The sequence below is a fragment of the Cimex lectularius genome, unplaced genomic scaffold (assembly GCF_000648675.2).
Source record: "Cimex lectularius strain Harlan isolate CLEC.00 unplaced genomic scaffold, Clec_2.1 scaffold104, whole genome shotgun sequence".
Taxonomy (NCBI): domain Eukaryota; kingdom Metazoa; phylum Arthropoda; class Insecta; order Hemiptera; family Cimicidae; genus Cimex; species Cimex lectularius.
In genome coordinates, this window is record NW_019392737.1 from 717,728 (window position 1) to 735,958 (window position 18,231).

At 31.8% G+C, this 18,231-nt stretch overlaps 2 protein-coding genes across 6 annotated transcripts in view; one reads left to right on the plus strand and one right to left on the minus strand.

Moving 5' to 3' along the window:
* The first annotated feature begins 227 nt into the window (after positions 1–227).
* LOC106665670 (suppressor of hairless protein) lies at positions 228–9,150 on the plus strand. Of its 3 annotated transcripts, none has more exons than XM_024227001.1 (3): positions 228–544; positions 5,289–5,397; positions 6,644–9,150. In XM_024227001.1, exon 3 carries the CDS (start codon positions 6,744–6,746, stop codon positions 8,193–8,195), a length of 1,452 nt encoding a protein of 483 aa, XP_024082769.1. In that variant the 5' UTR covers positions 228–544; positions 5,289–5,397; positions 6,644–6,743; the 3' UTR covers positions 8,196–9,150. The 3 variants fall into 3 exon arrangements, with proteins under 3 accessions (XP_024082769.1, XP_014247757.1, XP_014247758.1); XM_014392272.2 differs by lacking the exon at positions 228–544 and adding an exon at positions 551–1,759; XM_014392271.2 differs by lacking the exon at positions 5,289–5,397 and having other exon boundaries at positions 233–544.
* Positions 9,151–13,770: 4,620 nt separating this feature from the next.
* Positions 13,771–18,231, minus strand: part of LOC106665689 (myosin-VIIa) — a 31,772-nt gene continuing 27,311 nt past the window's right edge. For all 3 annotated transcript variants that reach the window (XM_014392310.2, XM_014392309.2, XM_014392311.2), the window contains 12 exons: positions 18,095–18,212; positions 17,542–17,668; positions 17,306–17,475; positions 17,048–17,238; positions 16,853–16,971; positions 16,406–16,661; positions 15,806–16,328; positions 15,614–15,742; positions 15,458–15,554; positions 14,739–14,836; positions 14,503–14,672; positions 13,771–14,430 (listed from right to left, as the gene is read on the minus strand). In XM_014392310.2, coding sequence (XP_014247796.1) covers positions 14,224–14,430; positions 14,503–14,672; positions 14,739–14,836; positions 15,458–15,554; positions 15,614–15,742; positions 15,806–16,328; positions 16,406–16,661; positions 16,853–16,971; positions 17,048–17,238; positions 17,306–17,475; positions 17,542–17,668; positions 18,095–18,212 — 2,205 coding nt within the window. In that variant the 3' untranslated portion in view covers positions 13,771–14,223. The remainder of the gene's footprint in view (positions 14,431–14,502; positions 14,673–14,738; positions 14,837–15,457; positions 15,555–15,613; positions 15,743–15,805; positions 16,329–16,405; positions 16,662–16,852; positions 16,972–17,047; positions 17,239–17,305; positions 17,476–17,541; positions 17,669–18,094; positions 18,213–18,231) is intronic.

Below are 18,231 nucleotides of genomic sequence, written 5' to 3' on the forward strand. Positions count from 1 at the left end.
ATGTTCTTTCTATTTCTCACAGTGCGTACGAGAAGCGAAGCCGTCGGCGCCGTGGGAAAATCAGATTTGCCTCGATTCCCCTTTTCTTCTCCGGGCCGGGGAGCGGGAGAGGGCGGGCCGTCGGTTAGCCGGCGTCCCGTGGTGGGGCGTCAGGTCCCATTGGCGAGCTATCGGCCGGCCCTCCTCTCCTTCCAGGGTGCCTTCCTCGCCGACTTTTCCCGACTCCTCTCACCTTCTTTCAGTACTCGACGGGACAAAGATGAGAAAAGTCGTTCAATTCCCCACTCGCACCGCACCCCGGCCGACAGCCGTCATTTAGCACTCACATCCTCTCAAGGGGTGGACTCTTTTCACCCGGCGGCCGACGACGGTAAATCGATTCCGTTCAGGTTGGCTAGACTGTCGGAAAATTTCCTGCTGCGAACAGGTGTTTTCGAACTATGTTTTGAACTCGGCATCGGGACTTGAGACTCGTTCGACCGTTGTTTACCGTTTATCTAAGGAGGCTCATAACCGTACGATACCGAAGTTTTCCCTTTTAAAGGTGAGTACTCGACTTTCTACATTGATTTGAAACGTTTTTGACCCGTTTCGGCCGTCGGGAGTCACGATTCGGGACTTAAAACCCCGGAGAAGAGACTCACCCCTGGGGCCAGTCTTCCTTCTGGTGAGCCTTCTGGTAACAGAGCCCCAAAAGAGCGACGTGAACGGTTCGCCAGAAGATTTCTGGGAGTGTCGGTTCTCTCCTCCTCTGGGATGATTCCCCTTTGGGGATTTTCTTTTAATCCCGAGCCCGTTTGAAAAACGCCGAATCCTACAACAATGCGTTGTTAACACGATTGATAACTTTTATAAATCAATCATAACTGCCTAAAATTAAACGCAAACACCCTAATAATAAAAATAACACCCCTCAACATGTGTGAAATTTTCGAAAAAATAACGATTGTAACAATTTAGACTCGACTCGCACCCGTGTACTCAATTATTAAATTAAAAATATAAAGCTTAAACAGGCAAAAGAACACAAAATCCCTTCCACCATGTGAGCCACAACACAAGGGTACCATCAAACCCTATTAAGATACATATTTTGTCACTTAAAAAAGTGATACTTGCACCAAAAAAAAATCATAAACGATAAAAAAGTGTTAACGACAGTGAGTGGTCAGTATTCAACTCACTGATAACATAAAAGGTAAAAAGCAGCGCTTTTATAAGGAAATAGTCACTCAATAAACCTGAGAAAGATCGCTAAAATGGGACTGTGCATGTGTTCCAGGAGAAATATGACCAGAGAACGGAATTAAATTTTGAGATTTCATTAGGTTCAGGTGATGAAGTAATAGTCGTTTTTGAAAATTTTGGTCTATCCTTACAGTTTTGGTCTGTCAGTGGCATTTCTGAAGTCAGACCAAACACTGAATTTTAAAGATAGTAGATCTGAATGATCAGAAACGACTGGATTGCAGACTGTATCTCATCTGAGGCATATTGAACAGAAGATGTTTATCAGCGTAAACTAGCCATGGAGTAGTTACTCATTAACAGTAATAGGATTTTTTTATTTTATTTTTTTATTTTTGAGATTTCCTCATAGTGTCTGCGGGGTGACGAATCACAAGTTGTGTCGTTTTTTAACATTTCTGAAATCAGACCACTGAAGATGAGATGCAGAATTGTGAGGTTAGACAGTCCAAATTGTTCAAATACGACTAAACTGCAGATTGTATCTCTTCAGGGCAAACAGGACAGAACGGTAATGAATAGGCTGATAAACTAGTCAGGGAGGGTTCCTCAACAATGCTAATAGGACCCTTCTGTAAAATTACCTTAGTTTTTTTACATTGTTGAACATTTATTATTTTATATTAATCCATTTATGTTTAGTAGTCTTATTGACCAATTACTTCTTTCAATTAATTATCCTTTTATGTAGCTGAAGGTTGTGGCTTCAAATCTCGCTTGTGACACTAGCTTTTTCATCTCAACCAAGACCTTGCATAAAAAGAATAATTAATTGAAAGATTTTGTGAGATTTCCTCATTGGGGTGGGGGTGATGAATCGCTAGTTGTATTGTTTCCGATCTTGTCGATCTATGCTCACCATTTCAATCTATTAGATAGATGCATTTCTGCAATCAGACCAAGCACTGAAGAGTGAGAATTGTGGGGGTAAACAGTCCAATCTGATTGGATGTGACCAAACTACAGACTGTATCCCATCTCAGGCAAATATGACAGAAGGATAATAAAAAGACTGATTAACTAGCTGAGAGAGTTCCTTAGCAACACTAATAGGACCCTTCTGTAAAATTATCTTAAATTTTTTAGATTGTTCTTAGATTTTGTTAGATTTTCGATTGACAATTCAATTTTTGTGAGATTTCCTCATGGGTGCTGGGGGTGATGAACCTCTAGTTATGTCATTTGTGATCATTTCGACTTATCCTGTTCTCACAGTTTTGGTCAGTTAGATGCATTTTGCAATATATATCCGACATTGAAGGTAGTGAGAAGCTGAAACTTGAGGATAGGCAGACCAAATTGATCGGATATGACCAAACTGTGTTTATCTGGGGCAAACAGAACAGAAGGGTAAAGAAAGAAGCTGATGAACTAGTCAGAATGTGAAGGGTTGAACTCTTGTTTAACAAAACATACTAAAACATAAATTGGATTATAGTTTGGTCATTTACTATGATTTGGTTCGTTTATTCTTGTCGCTATCATCTGTCAGACAGCTTGTAATCATCTTCTCTGGTTGGTATGTGTGATGTTTTGTCAAATATGTCCTTGTTATGTATTTTTAAAATGTATAGTGGTTTGTGCTGAAAGTGTTCCATTTGTGGTTTTTTCAGACTCTTTGGTTTTTAGAATTATTGAAACACTTATTATTGTTATATTACTGTTATTATTATTATGAGATTTCCTTCATAGGGTGTGACGATGATGAACCTATAGTTGTGCTATAATTATTTGTTAGTTAGGACTTGGTTTAATGACTTGGCATGATGCGTATGCAGATATTAGTAGTGTAGAAGATTTGCAATAATTGTTCTGTCTAAGTCAGGAGAAAACTGCAGTATGTTAGTAACTGGGAAGCCTAAATATGAAGAACATGTTCAGGGTCAGGCACCAATTGAATCCCTGAAGAAGGTGAAATGTTAAAACGAGTCTGAAAGACCAAACAAGCAAGGCTGACTGGCCAAAGAAAATGATCAAACTAACGTTAAATTTGTAAAAGGGTTGATGAAATCCCAACAAGAAGGTTTCTACTCATGAGCAAAAAATTCTCAATAGTAAATATAACTGTAACTGAGTAAAGTAAAATAAAAGTAATTCCTGTCATAAAATATGGCTCAATGGGCTACCCATCGGGGTTTAGGAGCACAATAGTTGTACTTGATTGACAAAGTGCAAAAGGCTTTTTATTTTTAGGCACCTCAACTTGATCTGACAACATTCTTAGTTTGTTATCTCATTAATAATTTTCAAATTGTCATGTTTGCCCAGTTAGAAATCTTAAAGCCAACCTGAAGCAACTTTATGCTTCACTATTCTATTTAACTTTTGCAGTTTTGCTTTAATTTTCATGTATCACAGAAGAATTTAATACTATAATTTTTATGACTGCCAAATGAATTTATTTTTGGTAGGGTAGAAGAATTATTGGTAGGGCGAAATCAGTATTACAAGAAAAATATGGCTGATTCTTAAGAATTCCATATTTCCATACGAAGAATCCATACGGGACACAAGAACCTCAGCTAATTGAATTTCTGAATGGAAAGAATTGCCTAGAACTGATCAGATACGTGTGGCAAGCTTGGTCTTATCATTTTGAACTAATTAAGGAATTCAATTATGATTAATAGGTTTTTGTCTGGTTTTTAATTTAATTTTTTTCTTTGTCTATTCTAAAAAGTTTCCTACCTTTTAGTTTTCAATAACACATTTTATTACTATATTTTTGTTGGTGTAGTGACTTAGCTTCAACTTCCGGCAGACAGTACTTACCATGCTGTTAACGTTAATTTATTTTGTTTTGTATACATTTGTTTTTGTTGTTAAATAAACATTATTATTATTATTACAATTAATTATTTTTGTATATAATGTTTTTGGTTGAGATTAGTGACACGAGTGGAATTTGAACCGACAACTTTCGGCTCAATACGCCGCTTCTCTAACCAGCCGAAGGTTGTGGGTTCGAATCCTGCTCATGACAGCAGATGAATTTTTCATCTCAACCAAAAACCTTTGATTAAAATATAATTAATTGGAATAATTAATATTGTTAATGATGACCACTAACCAAATAATAATATTTTGAATGATGATGATTGTAATGGTTGGTCAGTTTTATAATATTAGGGGAAAGATTAAAATGTGTGGTTCGACATAAGATCGTTTTATTGCTGAGCTTGCAGTGATTATATCACAAATCAAGTTACTTTTTTTTCAAACATTTCATCTTTTGAACATCACTTCATAAATTCATTTTCCAATTATGACTAAATTTTAAAAATATTGCAATAATTAAAGTGAAGGCCTGGTGATGACGATGTAATCTATAAAAGATGGACAATCGAACTTCTGTTAGATTATCTTTTGTTTTGAAGAAGAATTACGTTGCTAGAGATTGTTTATTTACATAGAAGAGATCCTTGCATTGGTTATTCCCATGATTAACTCTCTTCTGCTTATGTTATTATCAAAAAGTCTTTGTACTTATGTTGTAATTATGCATATAGATTACATTTGCTTTTGCTGTTCTGTATAAATTTTGCACCTATATTGCATCTTTTTTAATCACGTGCGCATTCTATTCTATTATGCACAAATGAATTCAAGGAAGTGTTCTTGTAATGTAACATATTGGTATGAATTTATTAAAAAATATAATAGTAATGCATTATTGTAAAAATTATTTTAGAAAGGGTTTTTAGCTTGTCAAATGTAATGTTTGTAATATCAGTTTAAATTTTTTCAATGTAGATTTTGTAAATATTCGGCAAAAACTTTCTTCATATGAATAGTTTTCTATTAAAAACAAATAAAAATCTATTTTAAACTATGCTTGATCGTCCCTGATTACCTTTCCTTGAAATTCTCACTGTCTTTGCTTACGGCCATTTCAGCTTTTTTTATTTCTTTGCTGAAACTATAACTTTCCATAAAAATAAAATGTAACAAATATTTACAAGATATTAGGTAAAAAATGCTTTGCATGGGATTTGTTTTAGCTTTTAACACCAATTTTATTATATTTTATTTTATTCCAGGCACTGTTTGGTTCAAGATAGTTATTATAAAGCACAACCAATTAATAAAAAATAATGCCAATAAGGCAGAAAAATGCCAGTTTGTCACCAAAATATTAATGTGATAATGGTAATAATTTTATATATTTACCAAATTTATAAGGGTAGATTAATTATTATAATTGGATAAATTTATTCGGACAGAAAATCTTATTTGTTTGACTAATCTATGAAAATATGGAAAAGCTTCTTAAATAACTACAATAAATGGAACATGACTATTTTTATTAGTTTACCATATTTAAAACAACTATCAGTCAATCATTAAAGTTAATTGAATTAATTTATTTTATATGTTCCATCATATTATTACACATTTTTAAAATTTCGTAATTACAGAATGTTAATGGAAAGGAACTTTTTTATTCCGGTCAAAATCATTACTATTTCAATATATTTAATGTTTAAGAAAAGGTCTTGTTACAAAATTCTATTAAAATGCATAATTTATATACTATTCATGTGAAGATAATATGAATAACAAGGAAATGATAGCGATTTTTATATAATTTAACACCTTTTATTAACACAGCACAGATTAATATAATTCTAATTGTTACGTCCATTAAAAAAAAAAATATATATATATATATGTATATATAAATATATTCTATAGGCTGTGAGAAAAGGAAAAAAGATCTGTACATAATCGGAAAGTAAATTTAACATCAGTTCTTTAGAATGTTGACAGTTCTTATCAGTATGTAAATATATAATATTTTACAATTTATTAGTCTATTCAAACTTATATCTATCCAAAAAATATATACGAAAATGTTTGCAAGTTACATAAGTTATGGAACTTATAGTAATGGAACATGGAAGTAATGGAAACTCTCGGAGTAATGAAAACCGATAGCTCAAGTGATAATTCGGTTGTCATGGGTTTGAGTCCTGCTAGTGAAACTAATTTTTTATCTCAACCTCACTTTACATAAAAATAATTAATTAATAAAAATATACCACGGTTAATTAAGATGACCAAAAGTACATGAATATACTTGAATGGAAGTTAGATTTTGTGGTGTATGTTTATATTTTTAAAACAATTTGATTTGATAATTAATAAAAAATTATCATCTAGCATACGATTTTATGGTATGATAACAGTAAAAACTGTTAAATTTGGGACATCTAAAATAGGCAGAAGTATTAAAAAATGCAAACAAAAATTGAATATTGAACAATTTGTGTTTTGAAATTGTCTAACTGATTGTTCTAATTTAAAAGATTTTTGTTAGTACATTTACATACTATATTTTGTTGTAATTATATTTATTAAATTTTATTTATTAATAAATTTTTTAATTTTACAGGGGAAAAGGGCCGCCATGATTGTGCTGATATGATTTTTACAAGCGTTAATTGCTGAGCATTTTTCTCTCTTGAAATGAAACAACTAAACCGTTATCCTTCATGATGCCACACCAATACGGAATGGCTCTCAGCCTACAAAATCCCGTTGAAAGATACATCTATAGAAATGACGAGCAGAGGCTCACGAGGGAAGCGATGGAAAGATACTTGAGGGAAAGGAGCGATATGGTCATTGTGATTCTTCATGCTAAAGTTGCTCAAAAGTCTTACGGTAATGAGAAACGGTTCTTTTGCCCTCCGCCCTGTATATATCTTTATGGCGAAGGATGGCGCCTCAGGCAAGAACAGTTATTGAGAGAAGGAGACTCGGAACATGCTGCTCAGCTCTGTGCATTTATCGGTATAGGCAACTCAGATCAAGACATGCAGCAATTAGATTTAAACAATGGAAAACAGTACTGTGCAGCTAAAACACTTTATATTTCCGATTCAGATAAAAGAAAACATTTTATGCTTTCAGTGAAAATGTTCTATGGCAGTGGTCATGACATCGGTGTTTTTCAAAGCAAAAGGATTAAAGTAATATCAAAACCGTCCAAGAAAAAACAGTCTTTGAAAAACGCTGATTTGTGTATTGCCAGTGGAACAAAAGTGGCTCTTTTTAATAGACTCAGATCTCAAACTGTCAGTACAAGATATTTACATGTGGAAAACGGCAATTTCCATGCGAGTTCCACGCAGTGGGGTGCTTTTACTATTCATTTACTGGACGATGATGAAAGTGAGAGTGAAGAATTTAGTGTTAGAGAAGGATATGTTCATTATGGTAGTACTGTAAAATTAGTGTGTTCTGTGACTGGGATGGCACTACCTCGCCTCATAATACGTAAAGTGGATAAACAGATGGCTTTGTTAGAAGCGGACGATCCGGTTTCTCAACTACACAAGTGTGCATTTTATATGAAGGACACAGAACGCATGTATTTATGTTTATCACAAGAAAGAATCATTCAATTTCAAGCCACTCCATGTCCCAAAGAGCCAAATAAGGAGATGATAAACGATGGGGCTTGCTGGACTATAATAAGCACAGATAAAGCTGAATACCAATTTTATGAAGGAATGGGGCCTGTTAGAACTCCAGTCACTCCAGTGCCGATAGTCCACAGCCTGCATTTAAACGGTGGTGGTGATGTGGCCATGTTGGAACTCTCTGGGGAAAACTTCACTCCAAATTTACAAGTGTGGTTTGGAGATGTCGAAGCGGAAACAATGTATAGATGTCAAGAAAGTATGCTGTGTGTAGTGCCAGACATTTCATCATTCCGTGGTGAATGGTTGTGGGTAAGACAGCCCACACAAGTTCCAGTGTCTCTAGTCCGAAATGATGGCATTATATATGCAACCGGCCTAACTTTTACTTACACCCCAGAACCTGGACCCAGGCCCCACTGCCCTCCGGCAGAAGATATAATGAGGCACAATACATCACACCAAGACAGGCTTCCAGCAATTCCAGATGTCCCATGGAATCAAGCGCAGGGAATATAAACAAAGAAGTAAATTTATCTATTTACCATCATGAAGCCATTTCTATCTGTGATTACTACACAGAGTTTATTATTATTTTTTAATCCGTGCCATTCCTCTCCATTTTATTTTCTATCTATTACTCCTATTCATTAGAAAAATACAATATAATCTCTCTAGTTTTATATTTCATTGGTTTTTGTAAGGGTATTTTTCAATCCTATTTATTTTCATACATTTTGGAAATCACAATTTTTAAATATCGAATTATTTAAGAGTTATTAAAATTAGAAAATATAAAATGCATCTCATGTTTTTTTAGGATATATTTCTTCTTAGCGAGATTACCATGAAAAATGGTGGATAGAAAATGATGTAGAATCAGAGATTGTATTGTTTTTTGTTTCAATAAAGATTCTCATGATTTTCATTGTTCAGCTAAATTAAAGTTGTTTTGAAAGAAATTGTTTTCTAGAGAAGTTTATAAAATGGGCAATAGGATGTAAAAACCGAATAAGTAGTTTTTTTTAAATATTAGTATAATCTTTTAATAAAAGCTATTATTATCCTGTCCATTCGGGGTTACTAGTAGTTACCATAATTATTGCTTGAGATATGTAATGAAAATTGAAAATGCAAAAAAAAAAAAAAACACGCTGAGAGATATTTTTATAGTTATTACATATTTATGTTTGTATAATTCAAAAATTAATTTAGTTAAAACATCGTTTTGAATAAATATTCAAGGTCAAATATTGGTTCTTAATAGTAAAAAATGAATAATTAACGTTTGATGTAAATTATTACATATAAATATTCATTCCCATGCCTTCATGCAAACTATAGTTTAAATACTAAAGTAGACTGTTATACTTTTTTTTTTTTTCGTTTATGCAAACCAACATATTCATTTAACTTACTTATACTTATAGATGTCATCTTAAAAATCAGTAAAAAGCTGAACTTTGGAAATGAATTGAGGTCTTTCAACATCACAGTTTGTAATCATTAAGAGCTGACCAAATTTGTAAATACAACAACGAACTTCTGTATATAATGACAGTACATTTTTAGTAATGTAATGTATGCAACATTTTAACGAACTAGGATGTGAAATTACTAGTGTGGTTTACGATTCTGAATTACAGGTTTTGATAATTATATTTATTTTTATTTAGATTTAGTTATAACTTATAATACCAACTTTCTTTCTTTTTTTTTTTTTTTTTTTTCTAGTACGTGCATCTTGGTTATTTTTTTAAATCTATTGCTCAACTTTATTTTAAAAAAAATATTATTATTATTACAAAGGCAAGATTTTTGCAATTGTTTGTGATTTTTTTTTGTAGTAGGTATTATTATTTGTCAATTTATTTTATATAACTTATAAGAAACCCTTACCAAAGCTACTTTTTTCTTTAACAAATTATAATTTTAATGTGTAATAAGACAATATTTTATACTGATAGGAAATTATTTAAAACAAGAATTTCTGATGTGTAGTAAGCAATATTTTCTTATATAAATAATCGCAATTAGTATCGATGAAATATAATTTGTTTATTTTTTAACATTTACGTTTTAGAAACTAGATTGTATTATTTATAAATAAAAAAGTATAAAGTGTGATAATTATATTTATAAATTAAAAAAAAGAAATCTTGTGTATAAAGAAAGGTATAGAAAGTTTTATTTTATTTTATATCATTGAATTGTAAATATTAGTTTTTAAAAATTGTATAGTGTACCTAAATGCAGTGGAAGTTGTACATATATAAAACAGTTGGAGATAATTTTGTACTGATTCTTATTTATCACCTGAAATAATTGTGTAATTTGTATCTTGTATTTTTTAAATTTTAAATCGTTTGTAAAGTGACAAAGTTTCATAGAATTATTTCTATTCGAGAAAGCAATTATATTCCTTCCATATCCTTCAATTCATATACCAAATTAGAATTTTATCATACTGCAATAAACAATTTTATCATAAAATGGACCTTGTTTTTTAATATGGAGTGTACAATGTTAGTTCGTTCTTAAAAGTTCCCTCTTCATCGTTTTAAACCTGAAATTATTTGTGGACATAGCTCGTTTCTTATTCCCATGACCTCAAACAGGAAATCGAAACCTTATAGTCTCTTTTGTATTGTTCTATTAAATGTAAATGACTATGGATTGAAAGAAAAAATATACTTTATCACTAAAATTGGACTCCTTTACGGATCTTCAGTAAAACAATTGTTGAAATATATTTTATTTGAAGCAATCTTAAGTTTAGAAAATGAAATCAGAATTAAAGTTCCTCACAACTTATAACAGAAAACAGTAAGATTTCTCCATGTTGTCTAGGAGGTGATGAATATAAAATTTCTTTGTCATGATCATTTTGGTCTGCGTATGTTTTTTAGGCATACTGAAATGCGTCCGACAGACCAGCAAGGCAAAATGAGTGGTAACAACCACATTTCAACATAACTGTAGGTAGCTGCAATGGTTAAGGTGTTGACATGGTGCTCATCACTGAGGTAAAGATCAAGCGGCCCTGCATTCAAACCTGATGTTCTTACAAATGGGCTTTTTTTCAAAACAATGATACCCCAGGGGTTGATATGACCTCTGCTGTTGTAAGAAAAAAGGTTGATATTTCCTGATGGTATTTGTTTCAATGTTTTCACAGATATAAGGGGACCACGGTGGCCAAATGGTTAAGACATAACTCATATTTGCCATGATAGTGATTCTAGAAATGATGGTGGAGTAAGTATGTAGATTCACTGGATTAGTGATTCTAGGTTCAAATCCCGGCTGAGTCTATAACTTTTTAATTGGTAATGATATAAAAAATTGATTATAAATCCCTCATCGCCAACAAGTAGTTGGACGTTAAGCCCTACTTTATGACAAGGATTACTTTACTATGGCAAATAGAGTTTTTATATTGTTGAATTTAATTTGTAATAGTTTTAGGATTCATTCACACAAAAGATATTATTTTCACAATATAAAGGGTAATTGTAGAAAAACAATTTGTTCGTTATTTTTCACCAGCATTACAAAAAACTTTTATTGAGATTTGAGAGTAAGGAACCTATATCCTACTTATTACATTCTGATTTCTGCTTGTCAGCAGTTGATCTGTGTTATTTTTATCAATTGTGTCTATTTATCTAGTCTATGACAAAAGATTTTAAACAGACCAGGCTGATCATAGATGAACACTACTAATTACAAAAATAACCTAATTTATTGTTTTGAAATTATATATTTTTGAAAAGAAATATAAATTATTTTTGTATCTTAAGCTGAAATAAGCACAAGTTGTGCCTTAAGTTAAAAGTGAAAGTAGACTGATTAGCAGTAACCATCTTATAAATTATAGAATTGAATTATTTACACTTTCTATAAAAAGTGGACTCAGTGAATACACAGTGTATTAGGAAAGCGGCCAGACTACTCATGACGACTTAAAAAGAATTTAATTTTTTTAATGAAGGTCTACTTTTAAAACATTAAGAAAAATGTCTTTTTGATAGGCCTTATTTTATTTTACTTTATTATTAGTTTTTAAAATAGCACAGAATCACCGAAATGTCGCAAAATCATGATTTTTATTTTAAAAAAGCCTACCAAAAAGAAATTTTTCATTTATAAAAAGTAAAAGGACACATAGTTTCATATAGGTGTCCAATAGAAAGTATGTTGTCACGATGATGACATACTACAATATAATTTAATAAATCAGATATTGTTATAAAATTATACAAAGGTGAATATGGTAGAATGTGTTACAAATCTAAGCAGGTGTAAATTTATTTTAAACTGGGGTCAGATTTTAATGACACTTTCACGCTGAATTTGCCAAAATGTAATTAAGAGAACTGTAAGTGGTACTGCAGTGACAGGTGTTTTCTTATAATTAGGTTAAAACAAAAATCAATCAATATTTACATTACTTGAAAAGTAATATTTGAGAAATTACGTTATCATAATTTTATCACCTTTGATCACCCTGCTCTGCCAATTAATTACTAAATTTGTCTGCCAGACACCATTACTTATAAAAAGGCCTGATTTTGGACCTGACACAAAGAATTTTTCTGAGAAAATACATTTTTAAATATGCACTCCCTGACCGATTGGCAATATTTTCAAACAAGGGGAACAAGCTGTGCAAAAAGTCTCAACTTAACATGTGTAGTAACATCCACGGATTGTCTGAGTGGAGTGTAAAAGCTCCGGAATACCAAGAAAAGAAAGCTGTTGACCAATTGGCTGAAAGAGCTACAATTTCTGGAACAGCTCTGGTATTTGGATATGAGGTTTACATTAACCCAACAAATGTATCTACAGCAACAATGAAAAAGAGCTATATTATAAAAATATGTTTCCACTGGAGGATGTGCCCCGTGGTTTCAAGATGATTAAATTTCTGGATGCTTGACAGCTGTATAATAGTCTGCCTAAGAATGGACAAGGAATATGCAAGGGTTACTTGCATAGAATTAACGAAACAAAAAAAAGCAACATCTCAATGAAAGCCACAAAGATGGGACTTCCACTGGGCACTTACCTCATTGGACAGTCAGTAACTTTGCCTCCCACATAAAAGGATCTGATGATATTCAAACAAAACTCACCAGGAAATATTTAAATTTTTAAATAAAATAAATAATAAATGTAATAAAATAGTGTAAGTAGGGGTAAATAATTGTTTCTTAATAAATTATTAAAACTGAATTATTGTGTGTGATTTACTATATATTTATGTGATAATTATTATTGTAGATAGATATTATGTTTATAATTATCTATTGTGCATATCGATATTTTTAATATTGTTGTATGGCTGTAATTGTTTTGATCAAATAAAAAAATTCTGGTTTTTTGATTTTTTAGGTACTTATCATTTTTGTCTGCACAATGCAGAATTGCTCTGTTTTCTCTTCAGATTAAGTAAAAGTAGCAAGATAAATAAATGCAAAGTTGTGAGATTTTTCTCTGCAGGTTGATAAATCTGAAGGATTGGTCACCTTTTGTCAGCACATACTTGGCCTGGTTGAACATTCGTATCTGTAGAAATGTGTGGTGTTTCGTATCTGTATGCATTTTTGTCCAAACGCTTCTTGCTTGAGAAAAATTACCAAACATAAAAAAAAAGGGGAATAAAGAGGAAAGGACATAATTCCTGTCATATAGGAGGGCTTAATGCCCAACTATTGGGTGTCATAGACGAGGAGTGAAACTGTTTTATAATACATTTTTCATACTATAACTACTGGATAGGCAAACTAAAATTATTGATAATTACAAAGTTTCAGATTCAGCATCTGACTGGGACAGAGAAATCTCACTACTTTTTATTTTACTGCTTGTACATAATCTGAAGAGCTAGTGTAACTGTAAGTTGAGTGTCTTGGTAAATTGAAATCTATAATAATAATACATAATAAAAATAAAACATTATATTATTAAAGTTTGTTATTATTACCTATCATGATTGCACCAAAAAATTAACATAAACATTCTAATTGAAAACAATGTATATATATTTTTGTAAATTTTACAATATTGATAAAAAAAACATTAAATATTAAAAAAAATAACAATTTTATCATTCACGTACAATTACTATACAGTAATTAAAAGTTATTTACACATTTTTAGAAAACTGATTATTTGATTATTAATGTAACTTTGAAACAATATTACGGCTTGTGATTGTTGTGGACAGGTTCATAAATTATTGAAATAATAATTATATAAATTATACATTTACAATGTCGATATTTCATCTTAATCCTAATCAGTATTTGCATTTATAATACAATTATATCAGTCAGCTATATATATTTTCACCGTTTTATAATAATTTGACCCATCAATAATACAATACTGTATGGCGATTTAAATCAACCTTTTTAATAAGTAAGTAGATAGTATTGTATAAAAATTGTTAATTTGCTTAAAGAAAAAAAAAATTAAGTTGAAAAACAAAATGCTATCTAATATTCTTACTGAGCAATGAATTATTTCCAGTATATAACTTTTATTTGACTCTAAGACTACGTTGTTTATTCATATTGCTCAGCATTAGAGAAATATACGAAGTTAACAGATCATCCATTTTGTATCCTAACGAGGTTTCACACAAGAGTTTGGATCCTCTCACAAGATTTCCAATTGTCATATGGAAGTATGTGTTGCCAGATGACCAGTTTGATATTCTTGTAAAAGGATGGGTAACGAGGATGTCCTAAAAGTAAATATTATAGCCAAAAGTAAATATTTACATTAAAAGTGACCTTTTCAAAATAAAATAGCATACCTTTGATTGTGGGTGTATCAGACTCACTCCGTGCTTATTTATAGCAATAAGTAACAATTCTGGATAATTGGGCTCTGTTGTTTGCTTAACTTCAAAAAACGCTGAACCGAATGTTGGCCACCGATAGATTATTTTCAAGAATGTTATTTTTGCGTCTTCTGGGTTCATTCCTGTATGGCATAATATGACACAGTTAAATTTAATTATTTATGGTACATATTACATTGTATACTAACCAGCATCTTGATTGTATGATGCAATAATCAATCTCTTCCAATCAGCCGTGGATTGTAACTTAATAAGATCCCCTGGGATTAAATCCCTAATCCTTTGCCTAATTACAGGGAAAATTAATAGTAACCATTTTGAATTTAACACTCATAAAACTAATATTTCAAATATAATTGTCAAAAATTAAATATGTTAGATCTGATAGGTAGGAACAGAATAGAATTTTTTATAAATAATAATTTTTTGCTGTTTATTTTATCATTTTAATATTTGTATTGTAGGTCGTTGAACATACTGCAGCATGGAATTTTATTTATTAACATAACATTTCCGACCTCAGACAAGTGTCCTCTTCAGTGTTGATTACATTCGTCTATCCAAGTGGACTTCCCAACAATGTGTAATAAGTCAAATGCAAATAAAATTCCATGTTGCAGTAAATGTTCATCAGCCTACAATACAAATAAAAGAATAGAAATTTGATAAAAATACAACTTTGATCATCCTGGTAGCCAATTTTTGCAGGTTTGTCTGTTAGGCTCATTTTAACATTTTGCTAACATTCATGGTTGGTAATAACACTTACAAAAGAACGCGCAAACCAACCAGTAAAAATTATGAAATGCTGAAATGCATCTAATAGGTAAAACCAACAAGGATAAGCAGATGTGGATGGTGAAATTTCCTTGCAGATTTCAACATAATATTTCATGAAAATACTTACGGAATGGTCTGCAGTTCCTGTTTGTTTTCACCAAATCGTACTCTGTACACCAATGCTGCTAATTTTGCTGCTTCTTCTTTAGTACACTTATGATACCCTGAAAATTTTTATTTGTAGTTATGTAATTGAAATATCACAGAAAATTTTAGTTCATACCTCTAAGAAGTTTCGGAAGCTCCTGGTGGAAATGAAATATTAAATCAGCATTTCTGTCCTTTCCAGGTACTGTATTCGTCCATAATTTCTTCATAAAAAATACTTGATATGTAAATTGCGGAGTAGCACCTGGATTATTAAATCATTTAGTAATTGAAACAAAACAATGAAGAAATTATTTCAAAATCTTACCATCCCTTGAAGGCCTCGCTTTTTTGATCCAGTCTGTAAGGTGACGGACGAAATCAAAGAAAAAATCTGCCTCAGGTACAGAAATAACTTTATCTGCAATTTTAACAAAAAGGCTAAAACCTTCACAAGACCGAAGGTTTAATCTCTGAGCGATGTTGGCACAAAAATCTTTCGCCCTTGTTGATGAATCGACCTCAAAAGCCTCATCCGTATCATCTGGGAAATAGACCTTATGGAATATCTGTGTGGTTTTGTGTTGAATCGCTTCGACTTCAACTTGATGTGGTGGATATTTCCTTTGGCCATTTTTCAATGTTTTTTGAAGCCTTTGCAATGAGTCTTGGGCTATTGGGTGTCTCCTTGTTCTTAAGAATGTGTTCAGCTCCTTAAAAAGCGCTTGACTGCATGCAAAAAGCCCTGTTGCCAGCCACATCAGCTCCCATCCTCTTTCCTCACTCAGCCTATTTCTATTATCAGTAAGCTGTCTCATTAACTGACAGTAGATTTCATCTCGTAAAATTTCCTACAATACAAGGTTCTTTAATATATCTTTTAAAGCATTTATTACGAATTCTTTTAAAATGTGTAATTAACACATACATGTTTCAAAGGGCCATCAAAAATATGATCAGTGTATTCATTCCCTAGTCTTCTTTTAGCAGGTAAATCTCCACAGTATTTTAATATAGCAGTAAATGCATAGCAAGCCTCTTCTGCCAGTTCTTCCTTTCCAACAAGTTTTCTAAGCAATGGTTGTTTCAGTGGTTCCCTGGAATGGCGCCAAAGTTCTTCAGGCCCTCCTCTTCTTGCTGCTGAGAGAGTTAGTGTTTTTGACATTGTTCTCTTTGGTGGTGGTCTGAAAAATATCATTTATCAAAATTAAAAATTAGAACCAAAATAAAATTAACTAAAATTACATAAAATTTTTTATTCTCTTTCATTACTGACATGCAAATAAAATAATACTTCAGCAAAGTTTTTAAAATATGTAATTCATTTTAAAAAAGTGCAATAAAAAGAAGAAGATATCAAAGTACAGGTCAATACCTGAAATGATCAATAGCGTATTCCATCAAAGTGTGTGGTTTTTCCCTTTGCTCAGTACCGTTTATGCTTTGAGAGTTGGTTTTTCTACCATGCTCTGCTCCTTCTAAATTAAACAAAGCCTGTAACCAAGTATTAGTTTATTTTCCTCTGATCAATTATCAATTTTAAATATAAATTTAGATAAAATTAACTTACCAATATATCCGTAGGGGGTTGGCTCAAGGCAGGAAGAACATAAACTGCTTCAGCTGGAAAATCTCCTTTCAAACCCGATCTTTCGCATCTGCCCACGCACCAACCTGAATTCATAACAGTTTCTCCAGTCGCATCATCCTCCAACGTGATAAGGTCACCTTTTTGGAATGTCAAGAAAGAAGAGCCTTCACCTGAAAATCGATCTATTGTTATTAATAAAGAATTAATACTGTTGTCAATTTTGAAAAATGTATATACCAGGAGATTTATAATCTTGGAGAGCTATAACGTAACTCGACCTCTTTTTCAGCCCTTCCAAAAAGTAAACAACAAGATCCCTTATGTCTTCTGCGTTCGGACTCTGGAACGTGAATTCTTCTCCTCTCACAGTTGATAGAGTAAAAGTCTGAGTGAAAACCTTATTCGTCCTAGAAAAGATTTTATTATGAAAATGCATATTTAGCATTTAGAAATTTAAACTAAGAGAAACTAACTTTTGACTAGAGACTGTGGTGATTTCTGGGAAAGAGAGTTCTAACAGCACTTGCTCTTGGTCATCAACAACATATACACCAGTCCAGTTGACTGCTATTATAACATCGTTCTTGGGTAAGTTTGGACCTGAAAGAGGAAATATTTATAAAGCCGTTTGTATATTTGGCATTGGCATTGTTTTGGTAAACAAATTGTTAGCAAAGAAATCACTTTTTTCTCAAAACAATTCTATTCTGGTAAACAGACATCAATTTACAGAATATTACCGGTGTTATAAAATTAAAGTTTTAGAGAGTGCAAATGATGTCTGAAATATGTAACATTTAAAACACAGGTACAATATACATTTCTGCAAGTAACAAGAATGTAAATGTTATTATTTTCATTACATAATAATTATAATTGTTTTTGTTTCCAATGTACTTCAACATATTTAAGTGTATTTCTATTTATTAACTTTATTCTCCATTCTGATATTTGAATTAACATATTAAAAAAAAGTTTTGGACTCTAACAACTTAATTTAGTAATTAACATTAAAAGATAAATTACCTGAATTTCTGTAAGCTTCATAAAATCTTGAAAAAAGCAATGGCCATTTAAACTTAGCATAGCTTACAATATCTTCTTTAACTCTTAAAGTTAAAACCAGATCTTTGACATAATAGCTCTGGAAAAAAAAGGTTTAT

Coding starts and splice junctions, on each gene's coding strand:
- LOC106665670 (XM_024227001.1), top strand. CDS start 6,744: ATGATGCCACACCAATACGGAATGGCTCTCAGCCTACAAAATCCCGTT.